The sequence below is a fragment of the Paramisgurnus dabryanus genome, chromosome 14, assembly GCF_030506205.2.
Source record: "Paramisgurnus dabryanus chromosome 14, PD_genome_1.1, whole genome shotgun sequence".
Taxonomy (NCBI): domain Eukaryota; kingdom Metazoa; phylum Chordata; class Actinopteri; order Cypriniformes; family Cobitidae; genus Paramisgurnus; species Paramisgurnus dabryanus.
In genome coordinates, this window is record NC_133350.1 from 23,303,162 (window position 1) to 23,320,688 (window position 17,527).

The 17,527-nt window shown below is 37.7% G+C and overlaps 1 protein-coding gene across 1 annotated transcript in view; it reads left to right on the forward strand.

Annotated features, from left to right (window-relative positions):
* Positions 1-16,356, forward strand: part of dnhd1 (dynein heavy chain domain 1) — a 28,189-nt gene extending 11,833 nt beyond the window's left edge. The window contains exons 21-44 of the mRNA XM_073811855.1: positions 13-403; positions 470-1,666; positions 1,771-1,891; positions 1,972-2,158; positions 2,244-2,523; positions 2,628-4,296; positions 4,469-4,701; positions 4,805-4,991; positions 5,099-5,201; positions 5,297-5,446; positions 5,536-5,727; positions 5,819-6,250; positions 7,002-7,392; positions 7,474-7,569; positions 7,687-7,863; positions 9,494-9,672; positions 9,752-10,762; positions 12,023-12,188; positions 12,277-12,381; positions 12,628-12,853; positions 12,937-13,028; positions 14,886-15,035; positions 15,138-15,751; positions 15,829-16,356. Of these exons, the coding sequence (XP_073667956.1) occupies positions 13-403; positions 470-1,666; positions 1,771-1,891; positions 1,972-2,158; positions 2,244-2,523; positions 2,628-4,296; positions 4,469-4,701; positions 4,805-4,991; positions 5,099-5,201; positions 5,297-5,446; positions 5,536-5,727; positions 5,819-6,250; positions 7,002-7,392; positions 7,474-7,569; positions 7,687-7,863; positions 9,494-9,672; positions 9,752-10,762; positions 12,023-12,188; positions 12,277-12,381; positions 12,628-12,853; positions 12,937-13,028; positions 14,886-15,035; positions 15,138-15,751; positions 15,829-16,200 (8,721 nt within the window). The 3' untranslated portion in view covers positions 16,201-16,356. The remainder of the gene's footprint in view (positions 1-12; positions 404-469; positions 1,667-1,770; positions 1,892-1,971; positions 2,159-2,243; positions 2,524-2,627; positions 4,297-4,468; positions 4,702-4,804; positions 4,992-5,098; positions 5,202-5,296; positions 5,447-5,535; positions 5,728-5,818; positions 6,251-7,001; positions 7,393-7,473; positions 7,570-7,686; positions 7,864-9,493; positions 9,673-9,751; positions 10,763-12,022; positions 12,189-12,276; positions 12,382-12,627; positions 12,854-12,936; positions 13,029-14,885; positions 15,036-15,137; positions 15,752-15,828) is intronic.
* The last annotated feature ends 1,171 nt before the right edge of the window (positions 16,357-17,527 follow it).

Genomic DNA, 17,527 nt, shown 5'->3' on the forward strand with positions numbered 1-17,527 from the left:
ATCAGAAATCAGAGCAATACAATGAATGAGGCTGAATGTCACATTGCTGGTAAAAACATTTTGGCCAAGCTGAGTTATGGATGCATCACAATTGCATCAAATGGGTGCTCAACTGAGATACCAGAAAATCTGAGAGTTGCAATCAGGCCTGTGTCATTGATAGAACCACATTACAAAATGATTGCAGAAGTGATTTTGATTTCTTTAGGATTCTCAAAAGCAGATAACATAAGCCACCGTCTAGTCTCTCTCTTCAGTCTAGCTAAGGATTCACAATGCCTTCCCGACTTTCTGAGTGGTCATCAGACCTCTTGGCTTGGCCTTCTCAAAAATGTGCTTGCTGCATCTGCAACACATCTGCATCATGATTGTCAACTGAGAGAAACTTATAAGAACATCATCTGTAGACAAAACAGGACCGGTTCTGCTGGTACAACACTAGTTCCACTTGAAACAATGCCAGAGAAAGTCGATAACTATTCATTAAACTTTAAGTCCATGTCTAATGCAACTGTTAATGAAGAGTTAGAGGAACATGCATCAATTAGAGGAGTTCTTTCTGTAATGCAATACACTTTCTCTGATCCAAAGAGACTGTTACAGTTCAATACAATATTTGAGGAAATATTTCCAAAAGCAAAGTGCTTTACAGGTCTACAAAAGTTGAGAACAGATGAGAAAGAGCAAAGCATCCTTGGAAATGCAGTGAAAGATGAGTTCCAGCAAAGAGGATTTTATACAGATGCACAAATGCTTCACAATGTTTTGATCTTGTATCAAGCTTTGAAGCTCTCCAATGTTGTACTGCTTGTTGGACCAGCAGGTAGTGGTAAAACAACTTTGTATCAAGTTCTTGCAAATGCACTTCAAAAACTTTCAAGGGCTGTGGAGGTTGAATCTCATGATCCTGAAGATTTCACTGACATCAAACATCATTCCTCTATGCCATGTTGGACCTCAGTTAGCACAGAAGTCTTATTCCCACATACCTTGTCCCACAAAGAGTTTTTCGGCGGTTTCTGTGAGGAAAACAACACCTGGTTTGATGGAGCTTTCTGTAAAGCATTAAGACACTTAGAACAGCCATTGGTCATTCCTCCTTTCAAAAGCAAAAAGAAGAAAGTCCAAAATCAAAGCATTAAATGGATTGTGCTGGATGGTGATCCACTGGGCAAGTTTGCTTGGTTAGACTCTTTAAGTACTCTTTGTAATCTTGACAATCCCTATCTTCGACTTTCATCAGGAGAGAAAATTGAACCATCAAGTGGGAAGCTGAAAATACTTTCTGAGATCACCGACATTGGTGATTCAAATCCGTCTGTATTGACACAGTGCAAACTAGTATACGTTTCTGGAGAGAATCTGTGGAAGACAGTGTGGGAGAGTGAGATGGATGTGCTCTCTATCAAACATAATGTGGACCAGGTAACCCTGAAGATGTGGAGACACCTGGCTAAAAACCTTTTTACAGACACTGTCATGTTTCTCAAAAACAAGAGACATTCTTTAGTAATGGCCAGGGTTGAAAATGAAGGAAATCCGTCATCTTGGATTGCAGATGGTTTGCAGGAAGTGATGTCATTTTTTAGAATTCTTAATGCCCTTTTGGAACATTTTGGAAAGGGAGGAGGCTTAGGTTGTCCTTCAAGGGAAACTGAAACAACAGGTAGTATTTCACTTCATTTATACAAAGACTATTTGCAATGTCTTTCCATATAGAAGTATTCTTACTATAACTTATACACTGTAAAATAAAACTCTCTTTACAAGATAATGCAGTCATCAAACCACACTGCTCTGATGCCATGACTCCTATTCAATGGGGTTTGCCCGCAAGAAACCTTTTTTGTGTGGCTTACATTTGGGGATTTGGAGGGCATTTACACCCTAGGTATGTGTGCGATACATATGAATAGATGTTCATAGATATAGCTATTATATTGGAGGTTATATCTTATGTTCTCATTTTAGACACTGGCCGCAATTTGATCTTTTTGCACGAGAGGTCCTATACAAGAGCCACTGCAAAGTTGACACTCCACCTGATGGCACAGTATTTGATCATTTCTTTGAATTCAATGAAGAAATGGGTGACACAACCAATTTTATTAACTGCACCAAGCGAAAGAGTCCACTGCTGTTGCGAACTGTATCTCAGGTTTGCATTTTGCCATTCTCATACAGTATTTGTTACCATCAAAGTTTGTAGGAATTACTTTTTTGGTCTTGTTCTCCTGACATAGTATGAAAAACATGCTTATCTTCTGGACATGCTGTTGGATGCTCATCAACCAGCACTTCTTGTGGGAGAATCTGGCTCTGGTAAAACAATGCTGTGCAAGTCTTTAATATCACAGGCAAGACCACATTTGCATTTACCAGGTGGTCCAGGTCTTCGGTCTTCTGACTTTCACAAGGCTTTTGAGAAAGTGAGATACCGCGAGACTCAACTGAGCAACATGGGATTCTTAAAGCGGTCAAACTTTCTTATGTTCATCGATGACCTTCATGAAGCAGAATTTGGTGAGTCTTTAAACAAGGTAAAAGCAGTTTCATGAGTATGTTCGGTTTATTTTCTATGCAATGTTGATGTTTTCACTCCCCTTTTCTCTATTTGCCTTTTGCAGATGCAAAAACATCAATGACTCTCGAGATGTTGCGTCAGAGTATTTCAAGGGGTGAAGTGTTGAGTACTGACGGCACCCACTTTAAGTTGTTCCAATCAAAAGCCGTTGATTATCTAGGCACTTGCAGTGCTCCTCATGTAAGCAACAACATTGACATTTCCCCACGACTTCTTCGACTGTTCACCAGCTTGGCTCTCCCCAGCATGACTTTGGAAGTCTTGTTTTCTATGCATTCCTCGAAATTGCAATCATGGCTGAAAGCAACACAACTCATGCTAAGTATTGCAGACATGGCAAATAGCATCATTACTTCAACTCTTGACGTGTACCTTGCTGTGCGTGAACATTTTGCTACTTCTATGCACTGTCTAAGCACTATGTATTCTTTGCATGATATTTACAAAGTATTTCAAGGGATGTGCCTCTGGAGGCCAAGGCTTGATGCCCCAAAGCATCTTCAAAGTAGTCAGGGTGTTAAAAAATTCTCTTCAACTGAGAAAACTATATTTCTTCCAGCTGTTTTTGGTCCTGTAGCACATGAACTCAATATTACTCGCCTGTGGATGCATGAATGTTTACGTACCTTCGGTGATCGCCTAACTTCAAGTGAGGCATGCCAAGAACTTATTTCAGTTGTAGCCAAGGTTTCTGAGAAGAATTATGGAACTAGGATGTGTATTGAATATCAGACATCCCTGGTAGATATTTCCAACCCTGTGGATAGATCATCTGCTATAAGCACATGTAATCTGAACAAACAAGTTATTTTAACCAATATCCAGCTACGAGAGAATGATGTTCCCTTGCTTGGAATGGGAGAAATCCACTCAAAACAGACAGAGCAGGTTTTAGAGAGGAGCTCTAGCTTATGTAGTCAAGAAGATGACGAGGAGGCATTGTTACACAGAGAGAACAAATTAAAAGAAAATGAAAGTGTTAAAAGTGAACCAGCAACATTAGAGGATAAATCTGAGTCTCCGAATGAATCCTTTGCTTTGTTCACTCAACATGTCCCTCCAACAACTTATAAAAAGATCTCCCCAAAAATGATCATTCAGTTTCTGCAAGAACTTGCTTCATCCATCCAGAATGTTGTCTTCTCTCCAGAATTTTGTGAGCCACTAAACAACATACTTTATGATTTTAAACGCAACTCTGTGTATCAAGAAAGAGACCCTGAAGAACTGCTAGATCAGATGGTTTGTGCTCTCAAAAGCAAAGAAGACAAGTCTGCTAACAGTATCCCCAGATGGGCTGTGAATCATCAGAATGTATATCAGCTTGTACATATCCTCCGAGCTTTTCTCATTCCTGGTGGACACGGAGCTCTGTTTGGAGCAACAAGAAAAACAGGCAGAAAGTCCATGGTACGCCTAGCAGCCACTCTGTTGGGATACCAACTAATCGAGCTTCATCCTGGAAATGAGGCCACGTTGAAGGAAATATTGAAAGACATTGGGAGTCGAATCGGGGTGGGTGGTAGACATTTGGCTGTATTGGTTCATGAGGATACCAGCCAGGCTGTTAAGGATGAACTTTTGTTAATGATGGCGAATGGAACTGTCCCTGGGCTTTACTCAGATCAGGACCTAAAGAAATTGATTCTGAAGATGAAAATGCAGATGAAGAAAACACACTGCAAGTTGATGGATGATCAGCTGGTTGAAATGTATGATATATACCATTTCATTTTATATAACTTAAATTTGACAGCGATCATACACAAATGATGTTGTCTATGGTAAAATTTTAAGCTTGGGATCTAATTGTGTTTGCATTTTGTACTTGATATGTTGTTAAAACATAATGTTTTACACAGTTTTTAATTTCTTTATGCTCAGGTATTACAAAACCATCCAGAGCAATATGCATGTGTTCCAGCTTTATCCTCTCCTCCTGGACAACAAAGCAAAACAACCTGAAAATCTTTCAGTTATGGAGAAGCATATCACTAAGGCTTTGAGTCTCTGTTGTTGTGTAGATGTGTACCAACCTTGGACATCTAAGGCTTTAGCTGAAAGTGCCTTGTATCATTTAAAAGACAGTCATCATGTACCTGAGACAAACAATACAGGTAAGTCTGTCGAATAAAAATCTAAATGTAATTTTATAATTTGGTAAATAAATATATTGTTTTGAACCATTGTTCTTTATTTTTGTGCTTGTGCACTTTTTAGTTGCCAAGGATAACTTAGTGGCTAGTATGTCTCAGGTAATGGCAGAAATACATCTGTCAGCTACAAAATATGCCGTCACACAGCTTAATTTCCAACCGTTTAGTCCTCGATCATTCAAAGAGCTGATGGTTCAGTTTGTCTGTCTCCAACGGCACCTTTCTGAGCAAAACAGCATTCGGGATAACCGGTGAGGATTACTGTTAACGCCTATGTAAATATGGTCAAACACTTTAGTTAGTATGTACCATCTAAAGTGACATCAAAAATGTTTATTAACACTTTATTACGGTTTAGGTTGGTAAAGGTTTTAGCAAGTGTTAAGAGCATGACCGACACAACAATAAGGCACTCTGAGGAAGTTCTGAGTTTAAGAGCCAGATGTAAAGAAAAACAAAAGGTACTTTTCAGCGACAGTGATGATATGCTGGACATTTTATTAGGATGATGTAATTTTCCTTACCATTGTATGTATTTATGTATAATGTTTTGTAGTGTCTGGAGCAGCTGCAAGTCTCTTTGGACACTGCCAACAAAATTTGGGATCAAACCCGTCTGCAAAATTTACTGGAAGAGAAGCGACTTTCCGAGCTAGAGAATCAGTCACATCAAGTTCAGCAGCAAGTTCAAGATGCTTTTAAACAGGTCACACCCCATCTGATCAACATGCATGTGATAATGTACATAACATCACTGTAATGGGATATATTTAGTCTGTTTCTGGTTCTTCCCAGGCAAGCCCGCTGTTCCAGGCAGCAGTGGAGGCACTGCAGGCTTTGAGCCAGTCTGACTTGGATGAGGTACGTCATTACAGGATACCCCCTGATGGAGTTGTCGCGGTCATAGATGTCATATGCATGCTATTCAACCATCCATGTGGCTGGGAAAATAGCAAACAGCTTTTAATGCAGCCTAATTTCTTGGAGGTAACCTTCTAAACCATATGAAAAGTTTCACTAACAAAATATGGTTTTAATAATGTTCTTAATATTTTCTATTTGTACTGTACTTTACCAGAAACTGGAATTTTTTGACTGCTCTACATTAAGTGATGAGACGATTAAAACATTGGGGCAAATCGTGCAGGCACCAAGCTTTCACCCGAGCTTTGTGCGAGATGCAAGTCGGGCTTGTGAGTCCTTGTGTCGCTGGCTGGGAGCTATATACCAGTATGCTTGTGTACAGCAACGCATGGCCCCAATGAAGGCTCAAAAGCATCATTTAGATGAACTTATGACTGAAACTCGAGCGAGATTGAGCGTTGCCAGGATGCAAGAAGTGTCAGCAGGTGAAAATCTAGAAGAATTGGAGAAACAGCAAGAGGTTAACAGACAAGACATGGAGTTGCTGAAGCTTGAGCTTAGCACAGAAGAAGAAGATGAGAGGAAGTCATCTGCTGCTCTAAGGCCGGTGGAACGTTACATTGAAGATTGGTATTTAGCAGAAAAGGTAGCTACTGTATACAGACCAATAAAATAGCTTGATCAACAGTGGCGGCCGGTGCGACTTCTTTCTCGATGGCGCTCGATACGAAGTTCGTCATAACATATATGTAGCCCATCATGTGTCTCGTTCGTAATTTCAAAATGTGTGTTTGGCGCGTCGAGTGAACCTATGTGCATCACGTGTCTTGTCAAAATAAGTGCCTGCTGCAGACGCGTCTAAAGGGTTTATGATAAAAGAGATGCTCCCGTTTGGCAGATACTTGCATAATCTCATGTGTAATCAGAGTTTAGTGTTAAGGGAGTGTCTTGCGTGTATTTTGTGACCGTGAGCGTCTCTTTTATCATAAACGGTTTTGACAAGCGTGCAGCAGGCACTTATTTTGACAAAACACGTGATGCACATGGTTCACATGACACTCCGAACACATATTTTGAATTTGCGGCCCTCGGATGAGCAGTCACGAGCCGCCACTGTTGGTAAACAGCTTTCCTTGTATTGATGAAATTTAAATTTTTTTAATTTTGGCCAGGAATTTCACTTGAATTACAATCTTGACATGATCTTAATCAGTCAATAATTACGATATTGACGTTATTTTTCTAAATTGTAAATCAGAAAAATTACTTTAGCTGGATTTTCACAGACTGGGTCACAAAGCAGTCGTAGACATAGACAAAAAGTCCAATTTGTTTATAAATAATTTGACAAACTAAGCAATGTATATGTGCAAATAATTTGAAACCATTTCTTACAGGAAGCAAAAGTGTACCGTCATAACACTCCAGGTGATGCCCTGATTTTGGCAGCTACTATGACATACTTGGGTCCATTTAGGCCTGATGTTCGACAGGAACTGCTGGAGAAGTGGCACAAACTTTGTTTCACTGGTGTCACAGACATGAACCCAGAGGGTTCAGATACACTTTTACACTCAGACGCTATGCCCATTCCTGTGAGTAAGACATTTCAAATGGCCTTGAATCGGGTGCTTGGGTTAGATCTGTGCCTCATTCGTGGAGATTGTGCTGATTTAGTCCGAAGTGTCGTACTGTGGGGACACAGAGCTGATTGGGTTCAGCGCTGGCCTTTATTGGCCGATGTACATCAACATGAGGAACTTAACTCTCAGACGTTGTTTCGTGCAGGTAAGAATTAGACTCCTATGTCTTGCTGTACAGCTCAGAAAATATCTCTAAAAATTCACTTTATTTTTAAATCACTTGTAGGAGGTAGTGAAAAAAGCTATGAGGATACATTTGGAATTATAGTTTCTGCTGATGATCCAGAGTTACTTGATAAACTTAATCACGGAGCAGACGAAGGTCAGACGTCTACACAATGTTCTTTCCTGACCTTGATGTTATTTTATCTTGAGTTTCATCATTTTTAAATCTACACTTTGGATGATTTAAACTAATCTTGGCTGTTATTCACTGCAGGTCTGAGAGTATTGGTGACACATATTGAGCGAGCAGCGGCAAACATAAAAATTCTTCAGCCGTTTGTTCAAACAACAGCTTCTGTTTTTTCCGGTCAGAGCCACTCAGTCAAAGCCATTCATCCTGACTTTCGTCTCTTTATGAGCACTTGCCTGACAGTTCCAGCTGTAATAAATGGTAAGACTATTTAGAAAATGAATACGTTCCCAGCAAGCAATAGCCATCGTCACCACTATTATAGGGTAAGATTTGATATACTGTAGTCTGGCTATAAGTAAACCACTACTAGCTAAAATAAACTTGAATTTGGTTACATATTGTTTTTGCCAAAATAACTTGCAAGATGTATGATATTCCATCATGAAAGCAAAGTTAACAGTGATTACAAGGTGTTTAGTTTAATTAATTATTTTATTTAATTTTATTTATTTATGGACTCTAGGTAGACGTCTATTAAATTCTTATTTAGTCTTGTTTTAAACCAAACATCTGCGCTGTGTTTGGACGACTATTAGACATCTTTTAAATGCAAAAATGCTTCCTGGGTTGTCTTGATAATGACAAGTGCTGTATTGCTGCTATATAGATAATCAGTTGTAAAATTAAAAACGGAAAAACTTTATAAGTGTCTGATTTGGAATTCTTTATAGAAAAAAAATCTGTTTTTTGACCAGCGTTTCTTTTAATGTCTGACTTATTGCAAAGCACAGTCTAATAAAAAGAAAAGGCACACATAATTAGTGAAAAACAAAAGCAGAAAAATTGTCAAAATGTGTACCCCAGCTGTCACCACGTTGTAGCCTTTAAAAAAAGTTCATATTAGTACTTCAGAGGTACATATTAGTACCAAAGAGAGCTTATTAGTACCCTAAATGTACCAAATATATACATATCTGTACCTAATGATACGTATTAAGACCTATTTAAAGGGTACTGCCCCAGACAGTGATGGCTGGTGTGCTTATTTTGACAATTTTTTATAACAATGTATATGTGTACATTCCATAATAATCAATTGATTATTTTCATGTCACCATTATTTTTCTACAATGCTTGATGCAGTAAATTTACTTTTCCAAATATGTTTTTATGCTTTATCTTTATTTATACCACAGGGCTGTTGAATGCTGTATTCTGATTGGCTGAGAAATGTTCCATGGGTGTTGATTATTTTTTGATAAACGCACACCTGACTTTGTCAAATGTCATAAAAATAGGCACTAGAGCAATGTTTATCATAACCGTGGTGTAAGAGGAATAATTGACTCCGGTCCTTTGAATTATTCGAAAATAATGCACACCCATGGTGTAACGGCACTCCGCTTTGCGTCGTGCCACATTACCACCTTGGGTGTGCATTATTTTCTTATAATTTAACTGCCTGTTGTCAATTATTCCTTACTTATTAATAAGCAATAAACAATAAAACTGAGTAATGTATGCATGCACGAAATTAGAGACCCTTCTTTTACTACCAAGTCTAAATACATTTTGTCTCACCTGATCACTTGTGAGTTTTGTGATCATCAGATCACCTTATGTTGTACAGTCTCACAAAAAAGGTACAAGAGTTGTCACTGGGACAGTACCTTTTAAAAAGGTCCTAATATGTACCATTTAGGCACAAAAGTACTTTTTTAAAAGGTACCTCCCAGGTGACCACTTTTGTACCTTATTGTACCTGTTGTCTGATAGTGTAGGTAGTTCACTATGTTTTAGAACAGATTTACAATATGCTTAAGGCAGTTAGTCTGTGTTATTGACTTGTTTATTTTTTTTCTTCCATATATCTTTTTTGTTTTGCTAGAAATTGACCCTTCATTCCTAGATGAGGTGCAAATAATCAGTCTTTATTTGAGCACAACTGAAGTGCAAGATCTTATTCTGGCAGAACTGATGAAGTCAGAGTGGTGTAAACTGTGGACCCTGCACTGCCAATTGCAAACCGAAAAACAGACACTTCAAGACGAGCTTTCTCAGAACAAGGTTAGATGATAAAGAATTATTGATCTGTTTTTACAGTACATGGAAAATAAATGTATTATTAACAGTAATACCATTGCAGGTTTCCTTGATGGAGTATGTCATGCATACCTCCACACCACTGCTCCAAGATCCTGAATTCCTCCCCCTCGTGTACACATGTCAGAGTATCTCTCATGACCTTGAAGCAAGAATCAAAGAGCTCTCCCAGGAGATAGATCGCCACAAATCCCTAATGGCAGAATTTTATCGAGTAGCTAAGCTTGGCACAGACCTTTACAATGCTCTGCAGGATGTGGCCCAACTTTCAACCAGTTATCTTTTCACCCTACGCCACTTCCTTCAAACTTTGCGTTCATCTTTATCAAAGAGGAGCTCAGACGTGAGCGTTCATGAACGAATGGAGAGAACAGTCAGAGTTGAGATTACCAACAGGATTGTGTCAAATTTTTTTTCTCAGTATAAACCCTGCATGTTTCAGAGTCACGCAGCATTACTCAGATTATTGGTATCCGTTGCGCTTATCGTGCACAATGAGGGCTGCTCCGAGATTGAGCGAGTTGCTTTTCTCCGAGAATTAAGCCATTGGAAATCTTCTGAATGCATTTTATCACTATCCACACAGTCTGTCCCCGAGCTGCCGAGTTGGATCCCAGCACACGCCAAGGCTGATATTTATCTTTTAGAGACGATTGCACCCTTCAAGGGTCTTGTATCATCCCTGAGCAGTTCATCCAAGCTCTGGCAGGAGTATTTCCGCTTTCCTTCCTCCACTGTGATTGGACCTGTCCCTTGTCCATCTCACTCACATTTATCCACCATGCAGCGTGCCATTCTCTGGAAGACGCTGTGCCCTCATTGGTTAATGGCTGTGGGAGAAGATCTTACAGCCTGTGCACAAGGTTATTTGGCAAATCCACTTGTTGCTGGAGGCCCTCCAATTGGCTATCCAGAAGAGCTGTCCCAGCTTCTGTCCAAAAATATAGGACCTGTGGTTGTACGACTGCCCAACAAAAGCCAAGACGCATATATGAGCATCCATCCTATCCACTTGATTCAACAAGCTGCCAAGTACCAAGCAGACAAGAAAGGGGTAAGTGCAAATTTCAGTTATGTGAACTGTAATGGTTTGTCTGTATATTTCTGTGTCATTTATTATATATATATATATATATATATATATATATATATATATATACATATATATATATACATATATACACATATATATATATACATACATATATATATATACATATATACACATATATATATATACATACATATATATATATACATATATACATATATATATATACATACATATATATATATACATACATATATACATATATATATACATATATACATATATATATATACATACATATATATATATATACATATATATATATATATATATATATATATATATATATATATATATATATATATATATATATATATATATATATATATATATATATATATATATACACACACATATATATATATATATATATATATATATATATATATACATACACACACACACACACACACACACACACACACACACACACATATATATATATATATATATATATATATATATATATATATATATATATATACATATATATATATACACACACACACACACACACACACACACACACACACACACACACATATATATATATATATATATATATATATATATACACACACATATATACATATATATATATGTATATATATGTTTTTTCTTAAAATTATACATGCATGTGTGCATAATTATTATACACAGTTCACACACACATATATGATAACTTTTATTCTGCCAAAGATTAATCGTGATTAATCGTTCTGCATCCCTAGTTCAGTCATTGCTGTCATATATGTTATTAAAATACATATTTATATTTAATTTCTGTGTAATTTTAAACTGACCAAATTAAAATGATTTGCAGCACCCTGGTTACCATATGTTATTTGTTTTGAGCGGTTGTTATCTGGGAATAACATGCCTGCAAATGTCACGACTGGCCAATCAGAATCAAGCATTCCAATGAGCCATGTAATAAAAGGGTTTTATGGCATCATCACATAAAAAAGCCTTGTCAAAAAAGCTTTATTACATTTTTTTAATATGGTCTTTGGTTTTCATTTTTATTTAATTAATGCATGCTCCCATAAATAAATCAGTTTTTATGTCACTTCTTTGTAATCTAGGTTTATTGTTTTTGTGTATTTATTGATGCATTTTTGCAATATAATGTACTGTATATGATTGTACCTTTAAATTATGTGCCACAATGTACCAGCTTGTCATAAATGTCAACAGGTAAAGGTGACTGTCATTTCTTTTGGCACTGTTTGCCATCGAAATGCTGTCCTCTCAGCGTTGGACAGTGCTGTCCAGAATGGACACTGGCTTGTCCTGAACAACTGTCATCTACTTGACTGTTGGGATGTCAGAGTTGTTGATAAGTTAACACAATTAGTCTCCTGCAAAGGTAATGACAAACCCTGTAAACCAAACATACAGGACCTCACATATAATAACAAACATTCTATCTGTTTAAACCTTAGGACATATGAGAGATCTGGAGTTAGATGGTGCTTTATTAAAAAGTGAAGGAACACTTGTGCATCCTCATTTCAGACTGTGGCTCATAACCAAAGGTGACAAGCCAAACTCAATCCCAGGTAGGTGATGTTCTGAGATCTGTGAAATGTCTATCATTATATACAGATGATTGCATCATGTTTAAGACTGACACATAGTCTACATTCAAAGTCCCTTGAAACCCATGGACTATATCTAAAAAGTCTGAATTCAAAGTAGCATATTTCTTGTAAGAAAAAGTTGTGATTGCAAATCATTTATTTCAAAATGTAATTGAGGAGTTTGCTATATACTCACTGATGTTTATAATCTATCATCTGATACAGCTGCTGTCAGGATCTGTGCCTTGCACTTGGTGTGCGATTCCTCCTGGGACCTGAAGGATGAATTGTGGTCCTCAGTGAAACAGACGCTGCTTGCATTAAACTCTTTCTCATCTTCTGCACATACTAAAACCATTGTGAGATCTCATCTGCAATGTGCTGTCCTGCATGCTGTCCTGCTGCAGAGACAAGCATTCAAACACCTGGCCCAAGGGCAACTTTACCTCTGGTGAGGATTTGCTACAGCACACATCAATGCAGGATACAGAGATGTTTTTACAGAAACATTTTTACATTAAGCCTTTTTTGTAGGACTCATGAAGATCTGCTTGCTCTGATTGATGCACATGACCGTATAACCAAACGCTGTAGTGACCCATCTGGAGCATTAGAGTACATAGCAGGTACTGTTGTGACATGTACAGCTTTAAATGTAGTGCTGAGCTGCTAAAATGACTTACCCCATAGGCTTCCATTGTACGCATATTACTGCATGACTCCAATGAGAAGAATTGAAGATGCAAAGGCCGCTAAATGCCAACTTCATCATTATCTTATTACTGAAGATAATGATATTAACCTTAATGCTTTTGGCTTGTTTTATACATTTATCAAATACTTCGGCTTCAAAGCTACTTAACTCTTTTCCCGACAGCGTTTAAAAAAAGTTGCCAGCCAGCACCAGAATTTTTTAGGATTTTCACAAAAGTTTAATGCCTTCCTGAAAATGTTCTTTTTTAAAAGGTGCAGTGTGTAATTTTTAGAAGGATCTCTTGACAGAAATGCAGAATAATATACAAAACTATATTATCAGTGGTTTATAAAGACCTTTCATAATGAACTGTTATGTTTTTTTTATTGCCTTAGAAAGAGACATTTTATCTGCGCACTGAGGGTCCCCTTAAATGGAAGTCGCCATCATGTTTCTACAGAAGCCCTTAACGGACAAACTTTTTTACTAAGTTGTCTCCGAAGAAGACATGTTTTGTCCGGTGGCAGCTACTGTAGCTTCTCTATGCATTTCAAAAGCAAGGGGTGAGCAGTGGACTGAGCCATTGGTTGCAATTCGCAACCTCACCACTAGATGCAGCTAAAATTTACACACTGCACCTTTAAATACACAAACATACAATATATCAAATAAAAGAACAGCTCCTTTGCTTTAAAAATAAATGTTTCATTCTATCTTCATTTGTTCTCTTTAGTCAGCTCTCAAATATGATTAGGCCTTTACAAAAATGCAATTATCTCAGCTTTTTGCTTAACGTTTTGTATATTTGAAAATAACTTTTGTTACTGATTTTGATCAGTGGATGCTTCAGTGTTTTATAAGTTGGATAAGAGAACGACCTTATGGATAATAGCGGAAATATGGATTGCCATAAAAACTCGTCATTGGCAGGGAAGCGTTTTCTCTTAATTGACGAAATAACTCCTCAATGCTGGGGAAAGAGTTAATCCCAGCCTCAGGCCATTTAGAAATACCTGTTTGTTGAAACGCCATGCCGATTATTTAGGAAAGACCTCAAATAAACTGAAAAACGAATGTGAAATGACAGTGAATCAAACTTGGGTCCCTTGTGAGTACTTGGACCTGAATACAACTCGAAAGTGGCACCCACATGCATCACAGTTCCTCCTAATATGTGCTTCAGTTTTATCATTTTTACATTCTTTCATTATTTGCAATGTTTCTAGTTGCTGCTTTAGTGATTTTGCAACTGTTTTTTGCTAGTTTTTTTTTGGCGTTTTTTGCCAAAATCCCTTGCATGCACTTAGAGGGTTTTGCAGCGAAAAACAGTGAAAAACTAAAGTGACATTTGTTGAAAATAAGGCATCAGTTTCTGACTAAGAACTTTTCATTACCAAACTTACTGTTATTATGTAACAAATTTTCTTAAAGGGACACTCCATTTTTTTGCTAATTTTTCATCTCCCCTAGAGTAAAACATTTGATTATTACCGTTTTGCACTTAGAGGGTTTTGCAGCGAAAGACAGTGAAATAACTAAAGTGACATTTGTGGAAAATAAGGCATTCCAGTTACTGACTAAGAACATTTTCATTGTCATTGAAGTTAAAATCCTGAACATAAACATAAGAGCCTGATAAAAAAAATGCTTATTTACAAGAAAACATGTCAGACACACTTAGAGGGTTTTGCATCTGAACTCTTCAATTGAAGTTAAATTTTAAATAGTTTGTTAGCAATTAGCTAACAATAATAAAAGTGATTTTTGGCGTAATCTGCTGTCTCCACAGGTCATCTAGTCTATGGCGCCCATGTGTCAGACCATGCTGATCTAGCCGCTGTGCAGTCTGTTGTTGCTGTATGTCTCAGACAGCCATTTGCATCGTGGGGCCGTGGCCCACACAATCTTTTAGATGTCTTTAACTTTAAAGGAAGTTTTGGTATGCAAACACACACCATCCAATAAAAAATAATATTTATTTGGTTCATAAATGCTTAGTCTCATGCATAACACCAAAACTGTATACTGGATATTTCTGCAGATGCTGAATCCCTATTGAAAGACTTGAGTCATCGTATTCAATGCATCACAGACAGCACTGACCCAATAATCCTAGGCTTTAGTCCAAGTATGGCAGGTGAACTGATAAAACTAAGAAGTCAAACCCTCAACATTCAACTGAATCAATCACAGAGCATCTATGGAGATATCAGAGGAGACATCAGTCTTAAAATGCAACCACAAGAACTTACCGAATACAAGCAGGGTTTGGAAAGGTTACGAATATTGCAAGACAAGTTGAAAAAGAGGAAAACGTACACTGGAGTGGAAATTGGATCTTCATATCTTAGTCCTCTGTATCATTTCCTTCTGGCAGAATTGGAGCGTCTGGACAAACTGGTGTCGCTCATGCTTTTGGATAAATATAACATAAAAAGCTCCACTCTTGCATATCTGACATCAGCAGCTCTCTCACGTCTAGAGACTCAAGCAGACCTGCTGGGGTTATACCTGTGGGAGGAGTCAAGCAGCATTTTGCCTCATGCTTATCAATTGTCAGCCTTTCTTTATCCCAAAGGCTTTCTGGTAGCCCTCATCAGAGATGTAGCTCACACCCTAAAGAAAGATATCAGCGTTTTCTCTTTGCATTTCCAGGTAAAAAAAAGTATTTGGGAAAAATTGTGTTACCAGTGATGAGACAAACGTATCCATGTTGTTTATTTATCACTCAGGTGCTTAAAGATACAGCATCACCATCCGCTCCAACCCAAAATGGTGCATGTCTGTTTGGACTGGAACTGCAGGGGGCGCTGTGGGAACCAGGGACTGGATGTCTTAAAGAAGCTCTCTCACCCAAGCCTTCCTATTTCCCACCGCTCTGGGTTAGTGTTCGAGAAAAGAAGGATGACTTTTCCCAAGACAACTCCTCCCTGCCTCTCTATTATTGTCCCCTGTATGTAGACAGACAAACTGCTGATGGAGATCAGTGTCTTTCTGCTGACAACATTGTTGCTTATGTTTCACTTGCGACAAGGTTAGATCCTGTGCTCTGCACTATGAGACGGGTTAGGTTAACTAGTACTCTCTTACAACTATCCGTGTGAAAAATAGGTGACAATATATACTGCATATAGAAAAATCTATAAATATTAGAAACTCACTTTAGCATATTATAGCAAAATGTTCATTTAGAGAAAACTTACTGTTATTATCTATCATTTTCTTAAAGGGACATTCCACTTTTTTGGCTCATTTTTCCAGCTCCCCTAGAATTAAAGATTAGATTTTTATCGTTTTGGAATCCATTCAGCTGATATCCGTCTGGCGGTACCACTTTTAGCATAGCTTAGCATAATACATTGAATCTGATTAGACCATTTAGCATCACGCTAAAAAAAGAACCAAAAAGTTTCGATATTTTTCCTTTTTAAAACTTGACTCTTCTTCTTGTACTTAGACCGACGGAAAATTAAAAGTTGTGATTTTCTAGGCAGATATAGCTAAGAACTATACTCTTATTTTGGCGTAATAATCAAGGACTTTGCTGCCGTAACATGGCTGCAGCAGGCCCAATGATATTATGCAGCGCTTGAAAGTAGTCCCTCTGATAAATTGTAATAGCAGGGGACTATTTTCGGCCACTGTGTAGTATCATTTGCGCCTACTGCCGCCATGGTACGACAGCAAAGTCCTTAAATATTACGCCAGAATCAGAGTATAGTTCCTAGACATATCGGCTCAGAAAATTTTCTATCAGTCTTTCCTAGTACACAATGTAACTACAGAACAGTCAAGTTTTAAATAGGAAAAATATCAAAACACTTTTTGGTTATTTTTGAGCGCGATGTTAATAATCAGATTCGATGGATTGTGCTAAGCTATGCTAAAAATGGTACCACCAGACCAGGAGATCGGCTGAATGGATTCCAAAACAGTAAAAATCAAATGTTTAACTCTAGGGGAGTTGGAAAATGAGCATATTTTCAAAAAAAGTGGAGTGTCCCTTTAATTTTTGGTTCAACACACTTAAAACGACCAAATAATGTATAATAAGAAATGCATCAAATCCTTGCACTGGTTATTTTATGTACAATATGTACAGTGGATTGAAACCTTGAGATCCACTACAATTGTCAGCATACCCCCAAAATAAATTAATAGTGGAAAAAACAAATCATGTTATACTAATGGTGTTCATTTCTGCTGCTGAACTAGAGTTAGTTCATATTTTCATATCAAGACTGACACTTGTGTTCATAACAGCCTCTGGATCCGCATCCTCCTGCCTCCACACTCTCCTACATTTGTGTGGGTGAACCTCACAATGCCTGTTCAGAACATGTACATGTCATATAACACCCCAAAACTAAACTCTTACTGTAAATCTCATTTACAGTACACTTACCTGCTCAAACCTGGTGAAACATCATT